We start from the raw sequence: 22,321 nt of genomic DNA on the forward strand, positions 1-22,321 counted from the left end.
GAAATCTATATTAGTCAAGCTCATCCTATTATTGCTTATATCCTATTTATAAATAATTTTCAAAATTATACCAAGAGTCTGTTTGTTATTGTCTATAAATTAATTTAAAATTAAATTTAATATATTTTAATCATAAAAAAATTAAAATGATTAAACATCTGTTTTCAAATTATTTTTTAATAATATTTAATTTTTTTTCCAAAAAATATTTTTGCATTTCAATCACAATTTAAAACAATGCTTAAGGCCCCCTTTGTTTTATGAATATATATATTATTTTTTAGCATTTATGTGATAACACTTATGATTTATTAATAATATTAACTATTCTAATAGATTCCACCGTAACAAATTTAAATTTTAACAACATTTTTTTAACATTATTTTGTACATAATATTAGGTAATAAATAATATTATGCATAATAGTATTACAAATTAGTGTGAAAGTGATGTTAAAACTTTAAGTTATAGGGTTTATGCACATTCCTATATTCTTATTGATAATTCTTATTAACGACATATTTTAAATTTTCAATAACATAAAAAATATATTATTAAAGTCTATATTTATTGTAATATTATTAGCTCTTAGATAATAATTATTACTAATTAATTATTTATATAATAATTTAAAATAAAAATATTTGAGTAAATGCAACTGTTAAATTAGCTATTAAATATAAAAATAATGTTATAATATTTTTAACTCACATCAAAATATTGAATAATTCTTTAAAAATTATTATTTAACATGAATTTTATACTTATGAGATTAACATAAAATATTTTCACTTTCTTAAATAATATTTTTTTTATATATAAATTATTATTTTAAAAAAAACTAAACTTAATTATATATATTAAAATTATTTACTAATAACTTTTCATTCACCATAAATTTAAAAAAGGTGATGCGATTGCTTCATTATATCAAAAGCTTAGCAATGAACAGTTTATTTTTAAAGGATCATTGAATCTATGATGAAATTAATAAAAATGTAAGTTATATTTTATAACATTGAATTGATAATTTTTGAAATTTATTTTAGAATTGAATTCTCTCTTCCATTAGTCTTCTTTAAATCGTTTATGTTCTTTTCCTTAACAGCAAAGGTTTTCAATAAGTATGACCTATCTACTCGCTATAATGCCTTAACTATAAACTAATACCTGTACCAGTAAACTACTATAATCGAAAGGTCCTTGTTATCCCACGTGTCAATAATCTGCATGCCCAACTATGTCATTTGGTACAATCTAGCGACAGGTGAATTTCCTTGCCGGAATCTCGATTCAAAACGTTAACCACCCGCTTCTGGAAACGTGTACACAACTAAACGCCGCAATGTAACGGAGTCCCCGACTACCCCAGTGGATTGATGAAATCAAACCCAAATCGAAGGAGCCGTCAAGTTTAACCGGCGTTAAGCCGCGACCCTATAAATATATGTACTCATTCGTCTGCCTCTTTCCTCATTCGTTTGCCTCTTTCCACCTGGACAATTACGGATCCAAGCCTATAGCTTCGACTACCGAACCTATCAACGTCCAAGATCGATTTTGTGATCTCAACGGTCACGATTCACTCTGCTACGAAACCGCCCCTTAATTTGCTTGGGCCAGGGATGTACGGAAAGAAGAGTGTGTCATAGCCAAAGAAAGAAAGGAGATTCGCTAGAAGTTTAGCTCATTTTCCGCTTCGAACACTGTGTTAGGGTTTTTAGGGTTTGGCTTTTGTGCTCTGAGGAGATGGCGGACCATCAGAAGGAGGAATCGGTGGGGGAGTCGTTGATGGATAAGATATCGGAGAAAATTCACAGTCACGATTCGTCGTCGTCATCTGATTCCGATAACGACGAGAAATCAAAGTCGCCTCCATCATCCATCAAATCGAAGATTCATCGCATCTTTGGCCGTGAAAAGCCCGTCCACAAGGTCCTTGGTGGCGGCAAACGTATGTTTCATTCCTCAACCTTGTGAATTGTCTGCATATTGTTTTTCCTATTTAGCATTGTTTCCTTGTGCTTGGTTCCTCAGAAATGTGTCAATAAGGGTAGTTGAAATTGATCCTCATCTCTCTCTCTTTGTAGTTTTTTTTTTTCGTGAATATTCTTGTGGTTATTGAAGATCTAGATCTGGCTCTGCCTTTTAGTAGATCTGGTTCTGTCATTTTGATCAATCGATGCGTATATGGGCCTAAAAGACAGGAATTTTACTTCTTGTAATCTCACCAGTATTCTTCTTCCTTTTTAAGCAGAATTAAGCTAAATAATTATATGGGAAGCTTATTGAGTATTTTAGTTTTTCATTTGCCAAAAAGTTTACCTGCACGATTGATGCTAATAATTTGAGGTTTGCTATTTTTTAGAAATAGTTCATTGGATATTGCGACTCCCCCATCAAATGTCCTGTTACCGTACTGCATATAAATTGTTGATAATTCTTATGTATTTTTTCTGACTATCTACTTATTTCTAATTTGTATAAATTTGTATGTATGACATAGCTGCTGACATTTTCCTCTGGAGGAATAAGAAGATTTCAGGAGGAATTCTTGGTGGTGCAACTGCTGTTTGGGTCTTGTTTGAATTGATCGAATATCATCTTCTCACTTTGGTTTGCCATGGCTTGATACTTGCTCTTGCAATACTGTTCTTGTGGTCGAATGCCTCCACCTTCATCAACAAGTAAGTGTTGGTACTGCTAAGAGTCTTGGAGTCTTAGTTTGATGCTCAATTTAGCTCATTTTTTTTTATTTTTTATTTTTTATAAGGAGCCCACCACGGATTCCAGAAATTCATATCCCTGAGGAGCCTGTTCTTCAGGTAGCTGCTGCACTTAGGATTGAGATCAATCGGGCTTTTTCTGTCCTTCGGGATATTGCATCGGGAAGGGATCTGAAGAAGTTCCTCTCTGTAAGTTTCCCTATATGATTTTATGTTCATAACTTGCCTGCAATTGTTATTTAAGTTGACGCTGTTGCATAATTAATTTAATTTGGAATCTAGTTGGCAATTCTGTAGAAGACTTGTTGGTGGCATATTTTGATCATTAACAGACTATTTTTTTTTTCATTTGAATAAAGGCATTTTGTAGTTGAGTTGAATGTTAGTAACAATTCTCAGAACAGTCTTAGTGATCCTATGGGTATGATGAACCCTGCATGCTAATGTGTATTCAACTGTGGCATTGAGAGTATGCAAGCCTTGTTTGTTGTGACTATTTTTTATGAAATTAGCGTTGCATTACTTGAGTTTCATCTTTTATAATCACAGTTGCTTTGAAATGTAAATTGTGTTAACAAATGAATGTCAATGGTAATGTGTTTGATCAGGTTATAGCTGGCTTGTGGATCTTGTCTATCGTGGGGAGGTGGTGCAATTTCCTAACCTTGTTCTATATCGGTACGAAGGCTTACAATTTTTTCTGAATGTTTCTGTTAAATTTCATTTATGTTATTTTCTTTTAAATATGGATGTTGTTGTGTTCTAATATTAAATTTTTTTGGTTTTGCAAGCAGTTTTTGTACTGTTGCACACAGTTCCTGTTTTCTATGAGAAGTATGATGATAAGATAGATGCATTTGCTGAGAAGGCAATGATCGAAATCAAGAAGCAGTATGCTGTACTAGATTCCAAGGTTTTAAGTAAGATTCCCAGGGGGCCATTGAAGGATAAGAAGAAGGTTTAGAGGAATTTATATGCCTGTCACTGTGTTTGCACACAATTGGTAGCGCTTGTTTTTTTTTTTTTTTTTTTGGGTGAAGTTGTGAAACTCTGTCCAGTATATTGTAGAACCCTGTTCTTCCTTTTGGTTCTAGTTTGTTGGGTTCACAATGTGGATTAATGTGGAATTTTTATACTGTCTTTTGTGAATCATTGTGACATTTATTACATACTAAGTAGCACTTGTAAATTGGTTTTGAATTTCTTATGGTGTATGAACTATGAATGTTGCATCATTGTTACTCTTGTGGGGTTGCTGGTGATGGAGCCATCATTTAATACATGGATGGAAGCTGCTTTTCATTCGTTTCAGTTGTAGATGACCGACAAAATTTATTATCCTAGGAGACGGGGAAATGGTTATCTTTGTTAGAGATTGGCAAAGTCCTCTGGAGAAAGGCGTCTGAAGAATAGCCAGAGTGGTCAATCTTAATCATACATCATTTAACATGATTGGTTGCCCAATGGAATTTCATAGACGGTGAAGATATGGAATAAAAGTAGCCTCAGCCAACACTCAAAAACTAAATTCCAAAAAAATCTAAAACAACGAGTTCTTGTCCGATATGCAGCGTGGCTCCAGTTGCCCAGTGAAGTGTTAGCCATTCTTATTCCTAGCATGAAGCAGCTGCAAACCAGGTCTACCTGAATATACACGCAAATTAACTACATGATATTACACAAGCTTTACAGGTTTCAAACAGAGAAACAGAGCTAACGTGAATGTGGGTTCTATTCCCAACCTCAATCTCATAAGAAATAAGATAACTGCTGCTTTTTCCTCGAACCCCCTTCCCCATACAAATCATTCCACTGCTTCAACTCGTTCATTATAGACCCCTCAGAAGAAAAGCTAGCAGCAACCTGCATTTGCGAAGGTAACATAATTATTAACTACATTTCTCCAATAAGGAGCAATCAATAATTGGATGACAGAGAGCGAGAAATTTTACCTGATTCTTGGCTTGTCTGAAGTCTTCCATCTTTAATGGCCTAAGGGTAATTACTCTCTCCTCTTTGCCATCTTCTTTTGTATCTGCAGTTTGTCCCGACTTTTGGGCTTCTGCAGCTCTCTGTTTCTTTTCCTACAATTTTTTTTATTATTTTTAATCAAAATTTCCTCCGCAAGCATTCATTTAACATAAGACATATCTAGCCATAAAAAAATCAAGACCCCATTTTGTTGGGGGGAAAAAAGGGCTTGCCAGATCCTTTAATCTTTCTTGTCGTATCAACTCTCTAACAGGCCGATAAGCAGCAGTTGTGCACAGGTTCTGTTTAAACGGTGATGTCATGGTCAAGAAAAACGCAAGAATCATTAGAACACCACAAACTTTGCAAAAAAAAAAAAAATAATAATAATAGTAATAAAAAAAAAAAACAGACCTTAAGATCACTTCCTGTAAATCCTTCAGTCATAGTAGCAAGCTCCTTAAAATCCAGTCCTGGTTCCACCTTTTCCTTGGACAAAACAGTTCTAAATATCATTTCCCTGTTCTCAGGTGAAGGAAGTCCCACCATAATTCTGTCAAATGTAGCAGGGATTAGTACAACAGATAATTATGTCAATCACAGTACTAAAATCCAAGAGAGCAAAAATACCTCCTCTCAAAACGCCTAATAATTGCTTCATCAAGGTCAAATGGTCTGTTTGTTGCAGCAAGAACAAGGATGCGTTCACCCTGCTTCGTCATAAGGCCATCCCAATGCGTCATGAACTCATTCTTTATCTTTCGCATGGCTTCATGCTCCCCAACTCTAGTCCGCTGCCCAAGCATGCTATCTACCTCATCCACAAAAATAATAGTTGGGGAAACTTTGGCTGCCAGTGTAAATAAAGCTCGAACATTTTTCTCATCTTCGCCAAACCATTTTGAAGTGATTGTAGACATGGATACATTAATGAAGCTTGCTCCAGCCTCTTTGGCAATGGCCTTGGCCATCATTGTCTTTCCCGTGCCAGGAGGCCCAAAGAGCAAGATTCCCCTGCAAGGCTTTAGAAGTCCTCCTTTGAATAGATCTGGTCTTCGAAGAGGAAGCATCACCAATTCCTGAAGGGATTCTTTGGTCTCTTCCAATGCACCAATATCAGAAAATGATACATTAATCTCATTTGCGGGTATGACCTCAGGCCTTATGCGCTTCTCAAATTCATTGTCAGGAGGAACTTCCTGATTCAAAGTGATTTTATAACATTCAAAATAATCAGACTGGGATCTTCATAAAGCTATGGTAAAGCAGAAGATGAGGTAATTGTATACTTATAAATTCCTTACTGTTCATTTTCTTCTTTTTTACATTCGCTGTATAGATATGACTCCAAATTGTGAGCATTTGGTATGCACATGAGATTGCAAGTACATATGCACAGGTACCGTGAAAACAGTAAACGTACCAGAACTTTTGAAGCTGGTAAAGAATTGTCACCATCTGTCTTTACCCCTGGAGCCAGCTTCTCTGCTTCAGTTTTGCTTTCAGGTTTGACAGCATCAACTTTTGTTTCCGGCTTCACATCAATTGTCTCAACCCCTCCTGATTCCTATAATCATCCACAAAGCATGACTTATATTATTTCTCAGCCACTACTATTTCTATCAAATCCAAGTCTAAATTTGATGAAGTATTTGACACCTTGGACGTTTCAGCTTGTGCTTCCAACTTCAGTATGTCTTTGCCAACAGACTTGCCTTCCTGGAATATACTCAGTCCATGGGACAAACTGTTTCACATACAAACACAGAAATTTCATTAATACAGCATTGAAGAAGAGACACCATTCTAAGATTATAATCTTACCTCCTGGATGATATAATAAGTTTTCCATTTCTGTATTCAGGATCTTTGGTATTCATTAAATGATAAGAAATTGCAGATACCACAATCTCTTCTATGTAGTTACTGAGAACCATTGTATCTGCCATGCAGATCAAGTCAAGATCATCACAATCAAGATCATTGGATGACAATACTTCCATGATATGGTTTTTATTATCCTGAACTTGGATCATCTTCATATCTGCCTCCAGTTGGGATTTCCAGCTGAGAAGACGGGTTTCATCTTCAGGAGGCCTAATCTCAATGTTGTAAGGGAAAACAGCAAGAAGCCTCTCATCCAGTTCTCTGTTGTCATTACCCAGATCCACAATTTGTGAACCAAGGATCAGCACTGATCCAGACAATTTCTTCAGCAGCTTCTGGAACAAATTATATATTCTCTGCGATCTAGATAAGAACTTATCAACATCCCTAAGATACAGCACAATGGGACTGGCTTTAGACACATACACCAAAACCTGCATGTGAATGAAAAATAACTAACCCATCAATATCTTTATAGAGACGGGATAAACTAAGCCCCAAAATCAAGAAACATATGTTCATACACTACACGATTCCATGTTATGGATTGCAAAGCTGAAATCCTTGTATCAAATGTTTAATTACCTTGTAAAGGGACTGTATAAAAAGCTTCTCATCAAAAGACCAACTGCTTGTGCGCTTCAAAGGAGCTTCAGGAAAGGGAACCGAAAAAAAGAGGTGAAAAAAAATAAGCAACAGAAACAACAGGGCAAGATATGATGAAATTATAAACTGGCCTCAATCCCAAACTAGAAGAAATGGTAATAAAACAAGAAACACAGGGTGAAGAAAAGAAAGAAACCAGTAGTTTTCAACAAACAACCTGCCATCACACGAGCTCATATTTAACATGAAAACAAGATAAAATGACGGTTCACTAGTATCTCTTCAAATAAGCACAATCATCAGCACTTAATGTAATTGAACATTTAAGTACCTACCTACATCTATATGAAATCTCTATGATGCATGGGGATGAGACAGCTCTCTGTTTCCATGTTTACAAAATAATGCAAAAAGAATTGAAAGAAAGCCAACTTCACTGCTTAGATACAAGTTACAACATTCTTTAAAGGTTAATGGAATGGAACGCATATATCTTCCAAAAAGTAAATTTCCAGGAAAGAACCTGTACTTGCAGGACTGCATTGTGTAGCTAGGTTACTTATATTAGCTGTTGAGGCATTTCTTCGTAGCTTAGGAGCATTAGAGGAATCTTCAATCCCCCTGCAGCAACATGAACAAGATATATAATAATTTCTACAAGATCATTCAAGAAGAAATTTATCCTACACTACCTTGAAGAAATATCCACGCCACTGTATTGCCTTCGTAGACCGCCTGCAAAATATCATCTTGGTCAAAAGATGAGTACTGCAAAATTAGTATAGAAAAATAAATCATCTCTATAATTCCATGATCTGACCAAATCATTTTAATAAGTGCACCATAAAAATATTGTTTCATCTCTCACAAAAACAAAAAAGGAATTTACTTATAATGTGGGGAGTAGACCCATATGATTGTGAATCACATGAGAGAAAATGCAGGATTGCAAATCTGGAAACTTAACTCATATATTGTTAATGACACAATGAAGTACTATTAGCATTCCCATCGTGGATTTCCTAGTAAGACTTCTTCAATTAAATAAAAAAAATTATATATTTTTTTACCATACCTTTTGGTGGTTCTTTCTGAGGACGAACTGAAAGTGATCCAAGGAAGCCAGACAGTCGCTCCAGTGTAGACTCTGAAGTAGACCTCTTGAAAGACTATAATATAAATAAAATGAAGTTGAATTGTTATACATTTCTGATTTAAATCTCTCTCCCCCACTCACAAACACACATACAAAAAAATCACATGGACAGACTAAGCATTATATATTCTGATGGAAGAGCTGAAGGACAAAAATCAATGTACCAAACAAGCACACGGCCGGGATATTTCAGGAAAGCTTACCGATTCTTTCAACGCATTACCATATTTGCTCTGAATCTGCAGAAACAAACCATCATTGATATACGATTACAAAAACTAGAAAAGAAAAAAAAGAAAAAAGAAAAGAAAAGAGAAAAAAAAGATACAAGAGTTTGCAACTGCATTAACTTACCTTTAGAGAAAAGTCAGTAACATCTAGCAGCAGCAATTTAGTTTCAAAGTAATGAGCTAAAGCCTTGGCAAGCATTTGCTGGTAAAGTTCTTCAACAATTTTCAAGAAAAACGTAAGTGAATTAACTATGGACCAAGTAAGAATGCAAAATCCAGATAACCAACCAGCAGGTCCTGAGAGCAATATAGCCTGACTTGCAGGCGCAAGGTTCCTTGTGTACTTGGAAACTTCAGCATGCTTCAAGTGAACATATGCAGCACTTGTAAGTAATGCCCTGGTCTGCTCACTGTTAATACAATCAAGAAGGACATCAGAGAGAGGAAAGTTTGACGCTAGGAGAGTACTGTTCACAATAAACAAGTTTCAGTAGCCGCGAAATTTCTCATCAAGCACAGCACGGGGTGTATAAGGTGTTAGTTTACAAAATGGTTCTCAGGATTCCCGTATTTCACATCGGTATCAGTAGTTCTCCACACAAGCTACAGAGAGTATATGATTGAAAAATCAAAATCAATGTCCAACCATGCATAAAAGTTTGCATTAGAATAACCAAAGGTATATATTTGATGCCAACATCCTCTTTAGAAATGAAAGTGAGGAAAAAAAAAATAAGAGAAGAAAATATCAAAAAATTTCTTAAACTTATTTTCCTTCCGATTGTTTGGATAGGAGGAAGATCCAAAAATAAAAGGAAAGATTCCTTAATTCTATTTTTCTTCCATTTATTTTTATTTTCTCTTTATATAGGAGAGATTCAAATCAGGTGGATCCAAGGGAAAATTTGTGTTTATATTATTTCCTCCCCTCTTTTTATTTTCCACCCATTATTTTGCTTCCCTCCATACTTTCCACTCTGCCAAAGAACAAGGGACTCATATCTCTGTAGCCTCAATTTGTTTAAGCTCTGGACCCTGTGTTTATTTACCAGTGTCCACAAAAATTAATGGCCATTCCAAAAAAAAAAGCAAAAAAAAAAAAAAACTTATCTCGGCCAGCGGGAAAATTTTAATATATATATATATATATATATATATATATATATATATATATATATCAATTCAAGAAAAAAAAAAAGATCATAAAAGAAAAAAAATGCTGAACCATTTGATAATCAGAGCACATTCAAATCCAAGTTAAATAATTAAATTTAAGGGTAGGTGCAATATATGCGTATGCAACAAAAATCCCGACAAACAGTGACCCTTCCCTGCATCTACAAGCATTATATGCATATTACAGTTTAGCAAAATGTATCAAATGATCCAAAATCCAACTGTTAAAACAAACATCATCAAATGAAAAGGGAAAAAATAAAAAAATAAGGAAGAGGATTAAGAATTGTGATTAAGGACCTGAGGTAGTAGGGGAATTGGTCGAAGGTGACACCAGTTTCTCTGCCATCAATCACTTGCCTGAGCATTTCTTGCTCCAAGTTCTCTGCGGTTACAGCGTTGAGAGACGAAGCTTTCGCAGTCAATTTGTTCTGTCCCGACGCTAATCCGAATCCTACCCCTACCCCGACACCAACGCTCAAGGCCGATAACAGTATGTGCTTCTGTTCCATTTGATCCTATCAAACAGAAAAATACAAGAAAAGTTTCTCTTTTTTTTTCTCGAGAAAATTCAATTTCTATAGAATAGAACGAAATAGATAGTGGATTAACATGCCGAGATAGGATGGAGAAAAAACAGACTAAACTTCCTTTAACTATTTTCTATCGATAAGAAAGTTGATATTTTGTGATTCAGACAACAACCGAAAAATATACCGAGGTATGCGACTTGCCTCAACCGCTTGTCCGTGTCTGTTGTCTCTGTATTTTCTAAAAGTTGTGTTTGAAATTCTTGTTTGAAATTCCTACAAGTGGCCAAATAGAGAAAGAGGCGGATCTGGAGACACGAAAGGGTGGGAGATAAGAGTGGAACGGGGCGGTGGCTAGTGGCGGCTGAGAGAGGTGGTGGAGGTGGGAAAGTTTATATGGTTCCCGCTATATGAGGCTTGTCCCTCGGTTTTTGAGTTTTTAAAGCGGAAACGATTGGTGATTGCTGCTGAGTGTTCAACTCAACTTGGCTACGTGTCACCGTTTTCACGGTTTTTTTTATATATGTATAATTTTCAAAAAAATTGAGGAAATTTACTGAGTTACCCTAGAATTCTAAGATAAATTATAACCCAGGAAGAAGAGAGATGAGATTGCATTTATGCATTAATTGGACGCAACATTACAAGAAAAAAAAAAAAACAAAAAGGAAGCTTATAGTCTGAGGATGATGAAGGCGAAACTCGGATGAGAATTATCAGTAGCAGCAGAAGAGACGCATGATAGTCTCCTGGCATCAGGACCGTTGGTATTGTCTGATGAGTTCAGCTGCTGATGTTCATTAGCCCACTCAAAAGATTGTAGATTGGTAATGGTGTCAGTGAGCAAGTAAAAAAAGCAGTTTCATTTGCCAAATGCAAGTAATGACAATTGACAAGTGAATGAGTGACGTATGAAGACAAAATTAATGTTGTTCGTCTAATCTCTCAATCAATACGAATATGCATTTCCCATACCCCTAAGATTGGGTTTCCTTTAGATGCATTGGGTGTCTTGGAATTCTTTGTGTGAACCAAAGGCCAAAAGAGGGTTAGATTTTAGGCATTTGGAAAGCTAAAATATGGCTCTTTTAGCTAGGCAAAGATGGCGTATTCTCTCAATCCCCGATGCTTTATTATCTAGGTTACTAAAGGGCAAATATTTTCCGGCTAACTCCTTTTTGCAAGCCAAGGAAGGGAGCAACCTTCATGGGGTTGGAGAAGTATTCTGTGGGGCAGAAAAGTTTTAGAGAGAGGAGTTAGATGGCACATGGGTAATGGTTCTTCTATTTTATGTAAGATGGAGAAGTGGATTCCAAAGAGTTTTCCAGCCACCCCTCGAGTTAAGGATGATCACAATCCAAACATACAGTGGGTCTCACAACTTATCAATCCAAGCTGTAACTCCTGAGATATTAATGTTCTTAAAGAGAATTTTGTAGAAGAGGAAATCAAGCATATTTTATCCATCCCAGTTGGCATTGCAAGGCAAGAAGACCATTTGATATGGCACTTTGATAAGAAAGGCAACTATTCAGTGAAGTCAGGATATTATATTGCTCATGCTATTCATAATTCTCTTGTTTTAAGGAATACAGCGGGGCCGAGTCCTTCTTCAGACTAAAGGAATGAATCCTTTTGTAAGCAAATATGGAAAATTACATTGCCAACCAAACTATCTGTTTTTTTATGGTCATTGCTAAGGGAGAAATATTACCCTCTAGTGCTATTGTTCTTCACCGTCTTCCTCATGTATCTCCAGACTGCAAATTCTGTGGTGATCTTGAATCACCGAAGCATTTATTTTTTGAATGCCCTCGAGCAGCAGCCATTTGGTTTAACTCTCCTTTGAACTTGCGATCCATAATGTTAATGGGGTCATCTATCGTGGACTGCTGGGAGGCATTAATGCAACCTGTGGACAATCACCCTGATGGTAATGACATTGCTCAATTAGTGGTCTGCCTCTGCTGGAGCATATGGAAAAGCAGGAATGATTTGCTATTTAATGGTTAATAAATGGATATCCAGATAGTCATAAATTCTGCTTTATCTCACCATCAATCCTTCAAGGAGGCTCAATTTTCAGCAGACAATAGGAGGATTATTCATACGTCTGATCACTATTCATGGATACCTCCTCCCACCAATGTTCTCAAAGTTAATTTTGATGTTGCGGTAGATGGAAAGCATGGAAAAGGAGCCTCAGCAGCTATTTTCACAGATCATTCTGGCAAAATTAGAGACTGGTGTTGTCGGGTTCACTATCATCAAACTGATCCTCTGATATTGGAGAGCTTAGCCTTAAGGGAAGCTGTTCAATTTGTTGTGATTAAAGGTTACTCCAAAGTTATTTTTGAAGGGGATTGCCAAACCTTAATCAACAACATTCACTGTCGTCATCCTTCTACTGATATTGGTAATATTGTCCATGATATTAGGGAATTGAGCAAAAAGCTTCAGTTGGCTTCTTTTATTGTCGTCAAGCGCTCTTGTAATCGACTCTTCATGATTTGAATTTTTTATTGAATCCTTAGGTTCAACAACTCTTTATAATGGGCAATCTGCCTACTTAATCTCTTCAATGGAAATTCAGCCTTCGGAAAAAAAAAAAAAAGATTGGGTTTCCTTTTATTGATATATTATTAAAATTTATATCAATTTAAAATTAATTAATAAATTTAGTCTTTAAATTATCATTTCCAAGAAGGAAGGATATGGTACAACGAATTATAGAGTGAAACTAGAGCCTGAAACTTATGATGCCATACGGGCACTTTAGCAAAGAAAGAGACGCATATGTAAAGAGATGCTGTTGGAAATGAGGAGCGGCAACTCAGATGGCAATGTAGATGCGGAGCCATAGGTGAGGTGGGCCATTTATACTACAAAATGAGAAGCACGCCAGCACCATAGTCCGTATGTTGGTGCTCGCTGCCAAAATGGCCAGCAAAGTTCGGCTACTTGCAGTTCCACTACGGCTGTCTTGCACATGAAATAGTGACTCTTTTCAGTCTCATCGCATGGAGGAGTAACTAGTAAGCATGCAGAAATAGCTAGAGTCCTGACACACACACACACACACACACACACACACACACACAAAACCTAAGTGAACTCCTTGTATGATTTGCAACTAAGGCAGTCTTGTCCAATCCAAGTTCCGTCCTGGAAATTGACAAAACCAAAAACCTGACAAGCCAAGTGCACAGATATTGAAGAGAAAAAGCACCGACCAACCATCCATTCTGTACCGGCATAACCCCAATCCTGCCTTTTCTTTTTAGCAATAATAAAACTGTGGATGAATGCATGTCACCCACTGAGAAGAGTTGTCAGGACCCATCAACGAGGAATCTTTGTATATTGGTTTGGAAGCATCAATTCTTGCAGAAAAAAGTTATGATAAATGAAAGAATTATTTTGATTTCTGATGATCAATCGGCTTTATAAAATGGCTTCGACATGTAGCGCAAGCTTTAGTTAGCTTATTGAGTTTTAGTGAAGTGGATTCAATTGAATGAGAAATGGAGCCTGAGATGTGGACAGGGACCGAATCCTCCCAAGAAATTATGCCATATGGCATGCAATTAAGCCGTTATAAAGTGAAAGAATCTTCATGCCGATTCAGTTGTATATCACTGAAAGATATCCTATCGTTTTCTAAACAGTTCTTAAATCTAGCAATACATATTAAATATATGTAGTGGTGATATGCAGATATCACTTGTGTTTTGCAATCGCAATAACATATTTTAGGGACCATTTTTGTATTGCATATGATAAGTTTAAAACAACTGTGAATTCATATCAATATTTGATATGAAATGACAAAATAATAATAGAGTAATAATTAAGTATGAAATAATAATTATTATTTAAAAAAATATTTTTAACATAGATAGAATTAAATTTTATGAGATTTATTATAATTTAATTTTTATTTTATAATTGACTTATCATTTCATGTAGGTCATTCTATATGAAATCACTCTTGTATAATATAATTTTTCATAATTTGCCACTGCTTTTTCAAATACCAAGGAAGAAAACACTAAGTCTGTAACACCCCAAAAATTTTAAATTTATTATTTTATGAGTAATATTGATATTTTAATTATTTAAAATTTAAGAAAATTATTTGAGATTTTTCGGATTTTAAAAATCGGATTCGATTTTCTGAAAATATAAATTTTGATAATTTTTAAAAATTAATTTAAAGACCACGTGGTAAAACTAAAAATATATTTGGAGTCTACGAATTTTTTTGAGTTTTCTGGAATTTTTTTCGAAATTTTTGGACCTCGTTTTCGATCACAAGGAAGAGTAAAAATTCAAAATTTTGTATCCTGAATCGAACCAGCCGAGTCGAATCGGGCTAGCCCCTTCTTCTTCTTCTCTTTTTCTCCCGCGCGCGTTTCCTCCTCCCTCTCTTTCTCTCCCATTTTCTCTCTCCTCCCTCCTCCACTTGTCGCGGCGCCACCTCCCTTGCCATCCCAGCCCGCTGGCGCCCATCTCCAGCCGTCCCAGCCCACCGGAAGCCTCCTGGAACGCCGAAAAAAGGCTCCCGAAGCGACGCGACGCGCAAGCGCACTGCTTCATCTTCCCTATCGAAATCCGACGGATCCGGCCACCAATCGGACCGGGTCTTATGTCTAAACTCATCTATTCGTCGAGAGCTTTCCATAGACACCAAGAACACCGAAATCCATTGAGTGGTTTGTCCAATTTTTGCCCGGGAAGTTTTAGCCCATTTTGATTTTTGGGCTAGATTTCTCATAAACCGTAAACCCCACGAGAAAACACCAGAGCGCTCCACTCGTCGAGAGCTTCGCGAGGATATAAATTTCAAAATTTTCTGACACCGTTTTTCGGTGGGTCCCACGGAACTTCGCAGTGTTTTTCCGAGTATTAAATGAGCTTAGAAAATTCCGTAAAAATTTTATACTAACCCCCGTGTTGTGGGCTTCGTGTAGGTATCCTCAATTCACGGAAATTCAACAATTGTCTGGGTCTGTGAATTTCCGGCCAGACAGACCCGCTACAGGAAAAGTCTCCGAATTGGATCGAGGTTTTAGTTACCCCACCATTGTTAGACATCCCGAGCGCGTTCCCAAAGTCGGAATCGGCAAAGGTAAACCCGAACCTTATTTTTTCGTAATTTTTCTAGTGCTTAAATAGGATTAAAAATTCATAAATATTCATGGTAGCTCAGAAAATTATGATTCTTTTTGCAATAGCCTAGTAATATTGCTAATGACCGCGGGGCAAATTTTTAGAATTTTTAGAGCTTATTTGGGTAGCTTTTGCAAAAATGATCAATTATAAGGACTAAATTGAAATTTTACATATTGTGATGAATGACTGATTTGATGGGCCCAGGAGGGGCTGTGTGATGTGATTGAGTTGTGGATATATGGATTGTGAATATAGAAGTGTGTTTTGAGCCCTTTTGCAGGTTGGGTAGGTTCTAGGTATAGGCGAGACTCTGCTGGATTTTCGGCACGACTTAGGACGTATTTGGTATTTTCATGATTTGTATTGAGTCAATTGTGTTAAATAATTGTAATGTAATTGTCAGGTGAGCTGGGACAGCCTTCTTCCTCCGCCCAGCCGCCACAGTGATCGCTGTCAAGTCTTTGAGTAAAATATTAATTTTAATTGTAATTTCGATATTATTATATGTTCAAGCATACCCATGCATCACTTATATGTATATAATTATTTAGTTAAACTCTATGCACGTTTTATGTTGCATTCACAACTGTTAAAGTGCCATGGATGTTGTTGTGGTAATTTGGAGCAGTGTGCGTGCGTTGGCGTGCGTGTGATGTGGTGTGGACTATGGATAGGACGAGTAGACACGGCTTGAGATCTTCGCTGGGACCCGGTCCTTCGGGGTAGACACGGCTTGAGTTCTTCGCTAGGACCCCGATTTGGTTATTAAGTGGAAGTCCGAGCTGAGTTCTTCGCTGGCACAGGTTGGATTTAAGAGGGTTGTATAGGGGATCAGCTCCCATATATTATGATTGATATTACTGGGTGCGTGAGTGCTCCAAATTACCTTTTTGCTGTTATGATGTGAATTTATTGTTGATATTGCATTTCACTTTACAGGATGCATTAGCTTTAGATAGTTATAGAAATTATGGTTAAAATTGATATTTTACTTTCTGAGTCGAACGCTCACTCCTGTTCAATATTTTTCCAGGCCACAGGAGGATATTTTTGAGGTTAACTTGCTTTTCTCCCTTGCAGGTCATCTATTTATGTCTGTGTAATTTTATAAACTTCTAAAATTTCCGCATGTATTAGAAATATTCATTTGTATTGGGTCTGTAATATAAATTGTTATTTTGGACCTGTAAACTTATTATTCTATGCATGTTGATGGATTGGATGAGGGAGCAGAGCTCCCAATTATTTTATGTTGTTATGAGTATGTGGAGGGTGAGCTGAGCTCCCCAATTGATAAATATTGTGTTTACAAGTCGGGTGAGTCAAAAACTCCCCGTTAAAAGGTCCATTTTATGGTCGGACTCTGTCCGATTAAATTCTTGAAATTGGGTCCAAATGGACCTTAGAGTTGGGTTAATGAATAGTTAGGCTTACTACAGGTCTCGGGGGCTTTAGGCTGGCTTAGGTCCTAGTGCCGGTCCGGCCCATAGGTTGGGTTGTGACAAAGTCAATGGATGATGTGGTGTTGGCTTTATTGATAGTGGAATGAAAAATCTTGAAAAGGGTTATGAATTTTTTATTAAATTGATTCATTAATTATGAAAATAAATTTTTGAAACTCTTAATAATGTTTTAACTTAATTGATTCATGTTATTAATAATATAATGTATTTTTGTTGGTGAATTGTTTGGTTACAAGCATTAAGGTGTCTACTACAAAAAAAAAGTATTAAGGTGTCATACTCGAGTTTTGATTGTGGTGTTATACTCTAAATTTAATTTAATTATGGGTCTATTCAGAATAAAAATTAATTTAATTTAAATTTAAAGTTAAATTGAAAAAAATCAGTTTAGTTAATAAATTTTGTTATTTTTTTAAAAAATAATTATAAATAATTTAATTAAAATAAAAATAAATTTGTAATTAAAAAAAAACCTTTTTAAACCGAAATCGGATAACTATGCCTATCTACTAAGAAATTTTAGATTATCATCATAATTTCATGTCAAAAATATAAATATGCAGTAATTAGACATGTGTAAATATGATTATTATATAAAAAAAAAATATTACAAGGCTATTTTATATATATATATATATATTATTGAATTATCATGTGAGTTATTTTATATAAAATTTTTTTATTATTATATAATTTATCCTAAATTATATTTTATATAATTAATGCAGCGCATGTGCAGCGGTCTATGGGTCATTCGGGGGCGTGAGTTGAAATCCCATTTATGACAAATCTATTTTTGTGAATTAATCTGGGCCAGATACGAGACGGCCCATTTTTATTTCCTCGATTGTTCCAGATTCTCAACCCACAACTTTAGGAGGAATTTTACAATACACCTAGCCTACTGTACACATATTATGTCTCACAATCCGTGAGACACTATCTGTGTAATGAGGATTAATATACTCAACACTAAATTTACATGCTCGGCATGTGAATGTGTATGACTATAAATAATTTTTAATTTATATATTTAAAAAAATAAAAATAATAAAAATAATAAAAAATTTAAGAATAATTAGATCAAAATATAATACTTGCTAAAAAAAGAATTTAGTGTGTGTCAAATAATAGAAAGTACTAACTATTTAACTATAGAAATAGAGAAATTCATATTAAAATTAACTAGGCCATTAATGACTGTTAATTAAAAAAATGTTATTTTTTAATTAAAAACATTTTAACTTTACTATTTAAAATATTAAAACTTTAAAACGATAAGCATAAATTTTAGGTAAATAAGTTGACTGTTAATATTAAATCAATGACCTTAATAACTATAAATTTTTTTTATTTATTTTTTTATGACCACATAATAATAAATATAAATGTGTTTAAAATATTTAAATTAAAAATTAAAAATATAATAATGAATGATAATTATATTTAATAATTAATATTTTTTTATTATTTAAATTTAAAAAATTAAAATAATTAATAATTATATTTAAAAAAATTAAATTATATAATAATTATATATTTCAATCGTTTAGAAATTATAACAAAAATTTAATAAATTAATAATCATATTTGATAATTAATACTTTTTGATTATTTAAATTTAAAAGATCAAATTAATTAAAAATTATATTTAAAAAAAAAACAAATTCTATAATAATTATATATCATAATTATTTAAGAAATATAAAAAAAATTTATAAATTCAATTAAAAATTATTACTTGAATAGTTTTAAAATTCTATGCGACAGTATCAAAATAAAATCTGCCTATATATATATATATATATATATATATATATATATATATATATATATATATTAGTTAAGATTTAAAGACTGAGGAGAGAGCTATATAAAGAAAAAATTATGCCATAAAATTAATGTATGCACAACAAATTTATTATAACACAAAATAGAGCCCTTTTCTTTTCTAGATTCTTGTAGAATGATTATAAATATATTACAGGAAAAATAGAGTACTCATTTAGTGAGTTCAGAGTTGTACAATGTTGACAAGCAAGCCTCTGCGGGCCAAAGGGTCCTTGTTCCCCTTTGTCTCTGGTATAATTACAGACACGAAAGATGTACTGGACTAATTCTTTTAAGTGGGCAAATTATAGATTGGCCTATCAATCTCTGTCAATACTATTTGCATTCTGTTCGCTGGACCTACAAAGCATTCTGAAGATGAGTGTCAATCAACAATTCAACATTGCAAAGCAGTAAGCCTTATCAGGGCGCTGACGTTCAACATCTTTGAAAAGAGCATAGCCCACAATATTAGTCCACATATACACGTCTGAGATAGGATCGACCGATTCATCATCTATATGTGAAATACAAGGCTAATAAGTTATCTCATTAAATCTAAGAACACAAAGCCATTCCAGAGGCTATGCAAAAGCATAGACGGCATTAAATTCCTTGACCTTGTAAAAATAACACCCATCACCAGCCCGAGAAAAATAAGTGGAAGCATTCTCTGTACATTGAAATGTGCTAGAGCAAAGGCAACTGAACTCACCAGGATTGCACACCACACAGGCATGTACCTGGTTAAGGAAGGTAGAAGGAAACCCCGGAAGACGATCTCCTCCCACATAGGGGCACAAACTGAAACTACTATCACATACAGTGCCATTGCCACTGGATCTCTTGCTGCAATAGACTGCTCGACACTTGAGAAAGTAACAGGCGTAGAAGGCAGAATGGGCAATAGGCTAAGGTTGAACTGTGAAAGCCGGTTGACCAAGGGAAACATGAAGCATCCAAGAGCAACATCAAATAGCCAGTTACCTTTCAGGCTAAACCTAAACCAATCAGATGGAAGGGGATGAAACCGAGACAAGCAGCGATGGAGGATTGCAATTCCAGCAATGCCTTCAGTTACATCAGTCACAAGGCTGAACAAGGCCTGTCCTCTAAATGTAAGAGATTCCTTGCTGACACCTGCCATGTGGGCCGCAAAAGGAATCACCCAGGAACCTATAAACCAGAATGAGACAACCCAGAGAAGCATCACCTGCAGCACCATATATAGTTTGGTTGCTGGCTTTGTATCCAATCATTAAATAGAACAATTCAACTTACAGAGCAAGTGGGACCACTCATGCTCAAATTGACTAGTCTACAAAAAAGGAGTAAATATTGGTTTTCACAGAAAGTTCATTTGTACAGGTTCAATTAAGTTATTTCATTTCCAACAAAAAAAATCAGAATCTTAGTTAACTTTGAATGGTCAATGAAAATTATTTAGATAGCAATAAGCAAATAATTATTGAAAAAAAAAATCCATGAGAATACAAAGATTACTATCTAGTTCTTATTTACCACATTTCCTAACATATAGTAACCATGTGGACAAAGCTTACCTGCATTATGGTCTCCGCTGTCCAGGGTACAGTCCATCGGCTCCCCATTGCCCGGAACACAACATCTGCAGCCTGAAACATAGCAAACTAAACTATGAGATGCCCAAAAGAGTCACCTACAAAGCAAATGCCAACTTGCCAAGGAAAATCCATTAAACAACAGATAGCATGGCATAAAGTTCTTCAACAAAGTTAGGAAATATTAATCAACTAGTTTAAATCTAATTAATCATCACAGTGGAAAAACCAATAGTTCCTAGCAACATGTTGAAAAATTAAACTTGTAACAAGCAGAAGCAGAAGCAGTACATCTGAATTCTGCAGGACATCATACAGTATTTATGAATTCTCTGGAACACTCCACATTAGCTCCACACACTTTGCATGTCCAAAGAAGGAAGTTGTGATCTTCAGTGGTCTTAAACCATGTTAAGTATTAAATTTCATCCTATAACTCCACAAGGTAAAGCTTCCAAGTTCCAACACCTTCATTTGAATACCAGGACAAAGCACTCAACGTACAAGAAAAAGGATTAAAATTGACCAAGTTACGACCTTAAACCTAACATCATTCAAAAGTTTATTCTCTACTTGGAGAATATCTTCACATGGAATTGGAATTGCAGTTATTGGTTAACTTGATAATAAGTTTCTGCAGCTCCAAAACAAGTTATACCACAAAATTGAACCCAAAGGAGAAACATACCTCTTGAAGATTTGATATCCAATCCTTTTTAACATCAGTTGGATTACTGAGTTCGGGCTTCTTCACCAGTTTCTCAGGCAGACAGTGTTCAACACCATCAGACTTGGGATTTACGGGAGAAAAATCCTCATGTCTAAAACATGAAATTTTCCATTTCTGCAAAATAATCAAGTGAACAATTAAAAACCAAATACTAAACAAATTACTAGTTTACTTATATCAATCACACAGATGATCAAACAAATCAATAATAATCTTAAATTTGCTAAAGTATCAGGCTTCTGACAAAAAAGTGAGAATGTAATGGGAAATCATCCGCATCAACTGCTTCAAGATTAGCTCGGTTGGAGGCAGTTGAAAAGCTTCTAATTTCTGAGGTTCTAATATTCCTTACATTTTCCGAGCAACCAAAGTAGACTTAAATTTCTATTGTATTGAAAAGGAAGGGAAAAACTGCAATTGAAGTGATACTTACATTTTTCGATAATTTGGAACGCGATTCGAAGATCTGAGCATACGGGGTCGAAAGAGGAAAATTCCCAGGTCTGTTAATAACCCTGAGTCTAGAAATGGAGGAGAGAAGAATTGGGCATCGCTGGTATAGAGATTGAGAGCAAGAAGAGCTCAACATTAGGACCTATTAGAGGCCGTAATTATTTGCATCCCATGAACTCTTGATTTATTTACTCTCGGATTGGATTGCAAAAACCCTAACCAAGAGAGAGATAGAGATTTGGGTATGGTTTGGCAGTTGGGAGGAGGCAATACTGGATGTGAGATGAGCAACTAGGAAATAGATTCGTTTTAACCTGTAGGAGAGGGAATTTGAAATGCGGTTGTTAATTAACTTTCTGGTGCTTGGACACGCGGAATTCGCACCCTTCTCTTCCAACGATATTTCGGAAACTGGAATATTCGGGTTAGGATGTGGTGTGCTGCTATTATTTTTAATTTTTAAATATATATTAGTTAAAAATTATTATATTTTTATAATATTACAAATTTAATTTTATATAAAAATGAATTTAGCAATTTTTAAATTAAATATTTATGCTAAAATTTGTATATTTATTTTTTTTAATTGCTTTTAAATATAAATATTTAATTTAAAAATTATTAAATTTAATTTTATATAATATTAAATTATATTAAATATATCTTTCATATTAATCAAAACAACTAAAAATTTTTCAAAAAACGTGTTCCACGCGAATTAAAGACTTATAGCCCAGTGAAAGTGATTATATAATAGTTTTCCCCTGCTCGTCTCACCTAACATCTATGTTTCAGGGAAAAAAAAAA

General features: G+C 34.9%; 4 protein-coding genes and 1 pseudogene across 7 annotated transcripts; 3 read left to right on the top strand and 2 right to left on the bottom strand.

The window, feature by feature from the left end:
- Positions 1-22,321, top strand: part of LOC131174714 (uncharacterized) — an 83,270-nt pseudogene that overhangs the window by 16,423 nt on the left and 44,526 nt on the right.
- On the top strand, positions 1,327-3,927 carry LOC110664124 (reticulon-like protein B1). Its single transcript, XM_021823682.2, has 5 exons — positions 1,327-1,955; positions 2,508-2,688; positions 2,775-2,916; positions 3,336-3,405; positions 3,522-3,927. Exons 1-5 carry the CDS (start codon positions 1,751-1,753, stop codon positions 3,689-3,691), a joined length of 768 nt encoding a protein of 255 aa, XP_021679374.1. The 5' UTR covers positions 1,327-1,750; the 3' UTR covers positions 3,692-3,927.
- On the bottom strand, positions 4,184-10,760 carry LOC110664122 (uncharacterized). 4 transcript variants are annotated; one of them, XM_058138247.1, is made up of 18 exons: positions 10,471-10,760; positions 10,054-10,271; positions 8,866-8,987; positions 8,702-8,790; positions 8,551-8,586; positions 8,267-8,360; positions 7,884-7,926; positions 7,715-7,812; positions 7,171-7,235; positions 6,523-7,019; positions 6,358-6,445; positions 6,122-6,265; positions 5,329-5,897; positions 5,113-5,251; positions 4,932-5,000; positions 4,680-4,811; positions 4,470-4,590; positions 4,184-4,371 (listed from the first exon to the last, which is right to left on the bottom strand). In XM_058138247.1, the coding sequence occupies exons 2-17, from the start codon at positions 10,263-10,265 to the stop codon at positions 4,477-4,479; spliced, it is 2,511 nt and encodes an 836-aa protein (XP_057994230.1). In that variant the 5' UTR covers positions 10,266-10,271; positions 10,471-10,760; the 3' UTR covers positions 4,184-4,371; positions 4,470-4,476. The 4 variants fall into 4 exon arrangements, with proteins under 4 accessions (XP_057994230.1, XP_057994231.1, XP_057994232.1 ...); XM_058138248.1 differs by having other exon boundaries at positions 4,184-4,590; positions 10,488-10,760; XM_058138249.1 differs by having other exon boundaries at positions 4,184-4,590; positions 7,721-7,812.
- LOC110664151 (uncharacterized) lies at positions 11,931-12,797 on the top strand. The gene is made up of 2 exons (XM_058138503.1): positions 11,931-12,239; positions 12,312-12,797. Exons 1-2 carry the CDS (start codon positions 11,931-11,933, stop codon positions 12,795-12,797), a joined length of 795 nt encoding a protein of 264 aa, XP_057994486.1.
- On the bottom strand, positions 18,794-21,961 carry LOC110664121 (uncharacterized). The gene is made up of 4 exons (XM_021823675.2): positions 21,495-21,961; positions 21,020-21,175; positions 20,314-20,385; positions 18,794-19,964 (listed from the first exon to the last, which is right to left on the bottom strand). Exons 1-4 carry the CDS (start codon positions 21,648-21,650, stop codon positions 19,296-19,298), a joined length of 1,053 nt encoding a protein of 350 aa, XP_021679367.2. The 5' UTR covers positions 21,651-21,961; the 3' UTR covers positions 18,794-19,295.

Source organism: Hevea brasiliensis, chromosome 16 (genome assembly GCF_030052815.1).
Source record: "Hevea brasiliensis isolate MT/VB/25A 57/8 chromosome 16, ASM3005281v1, whole genome shotgun sequence".
Classification (NCBI taxonomy): Eukaryota; Viridiplantae; Streptophyta; class Magnoliopsida; order Malpighiales; family Euphorbiaceae; genus Hevea; species Hevea brasiliensis.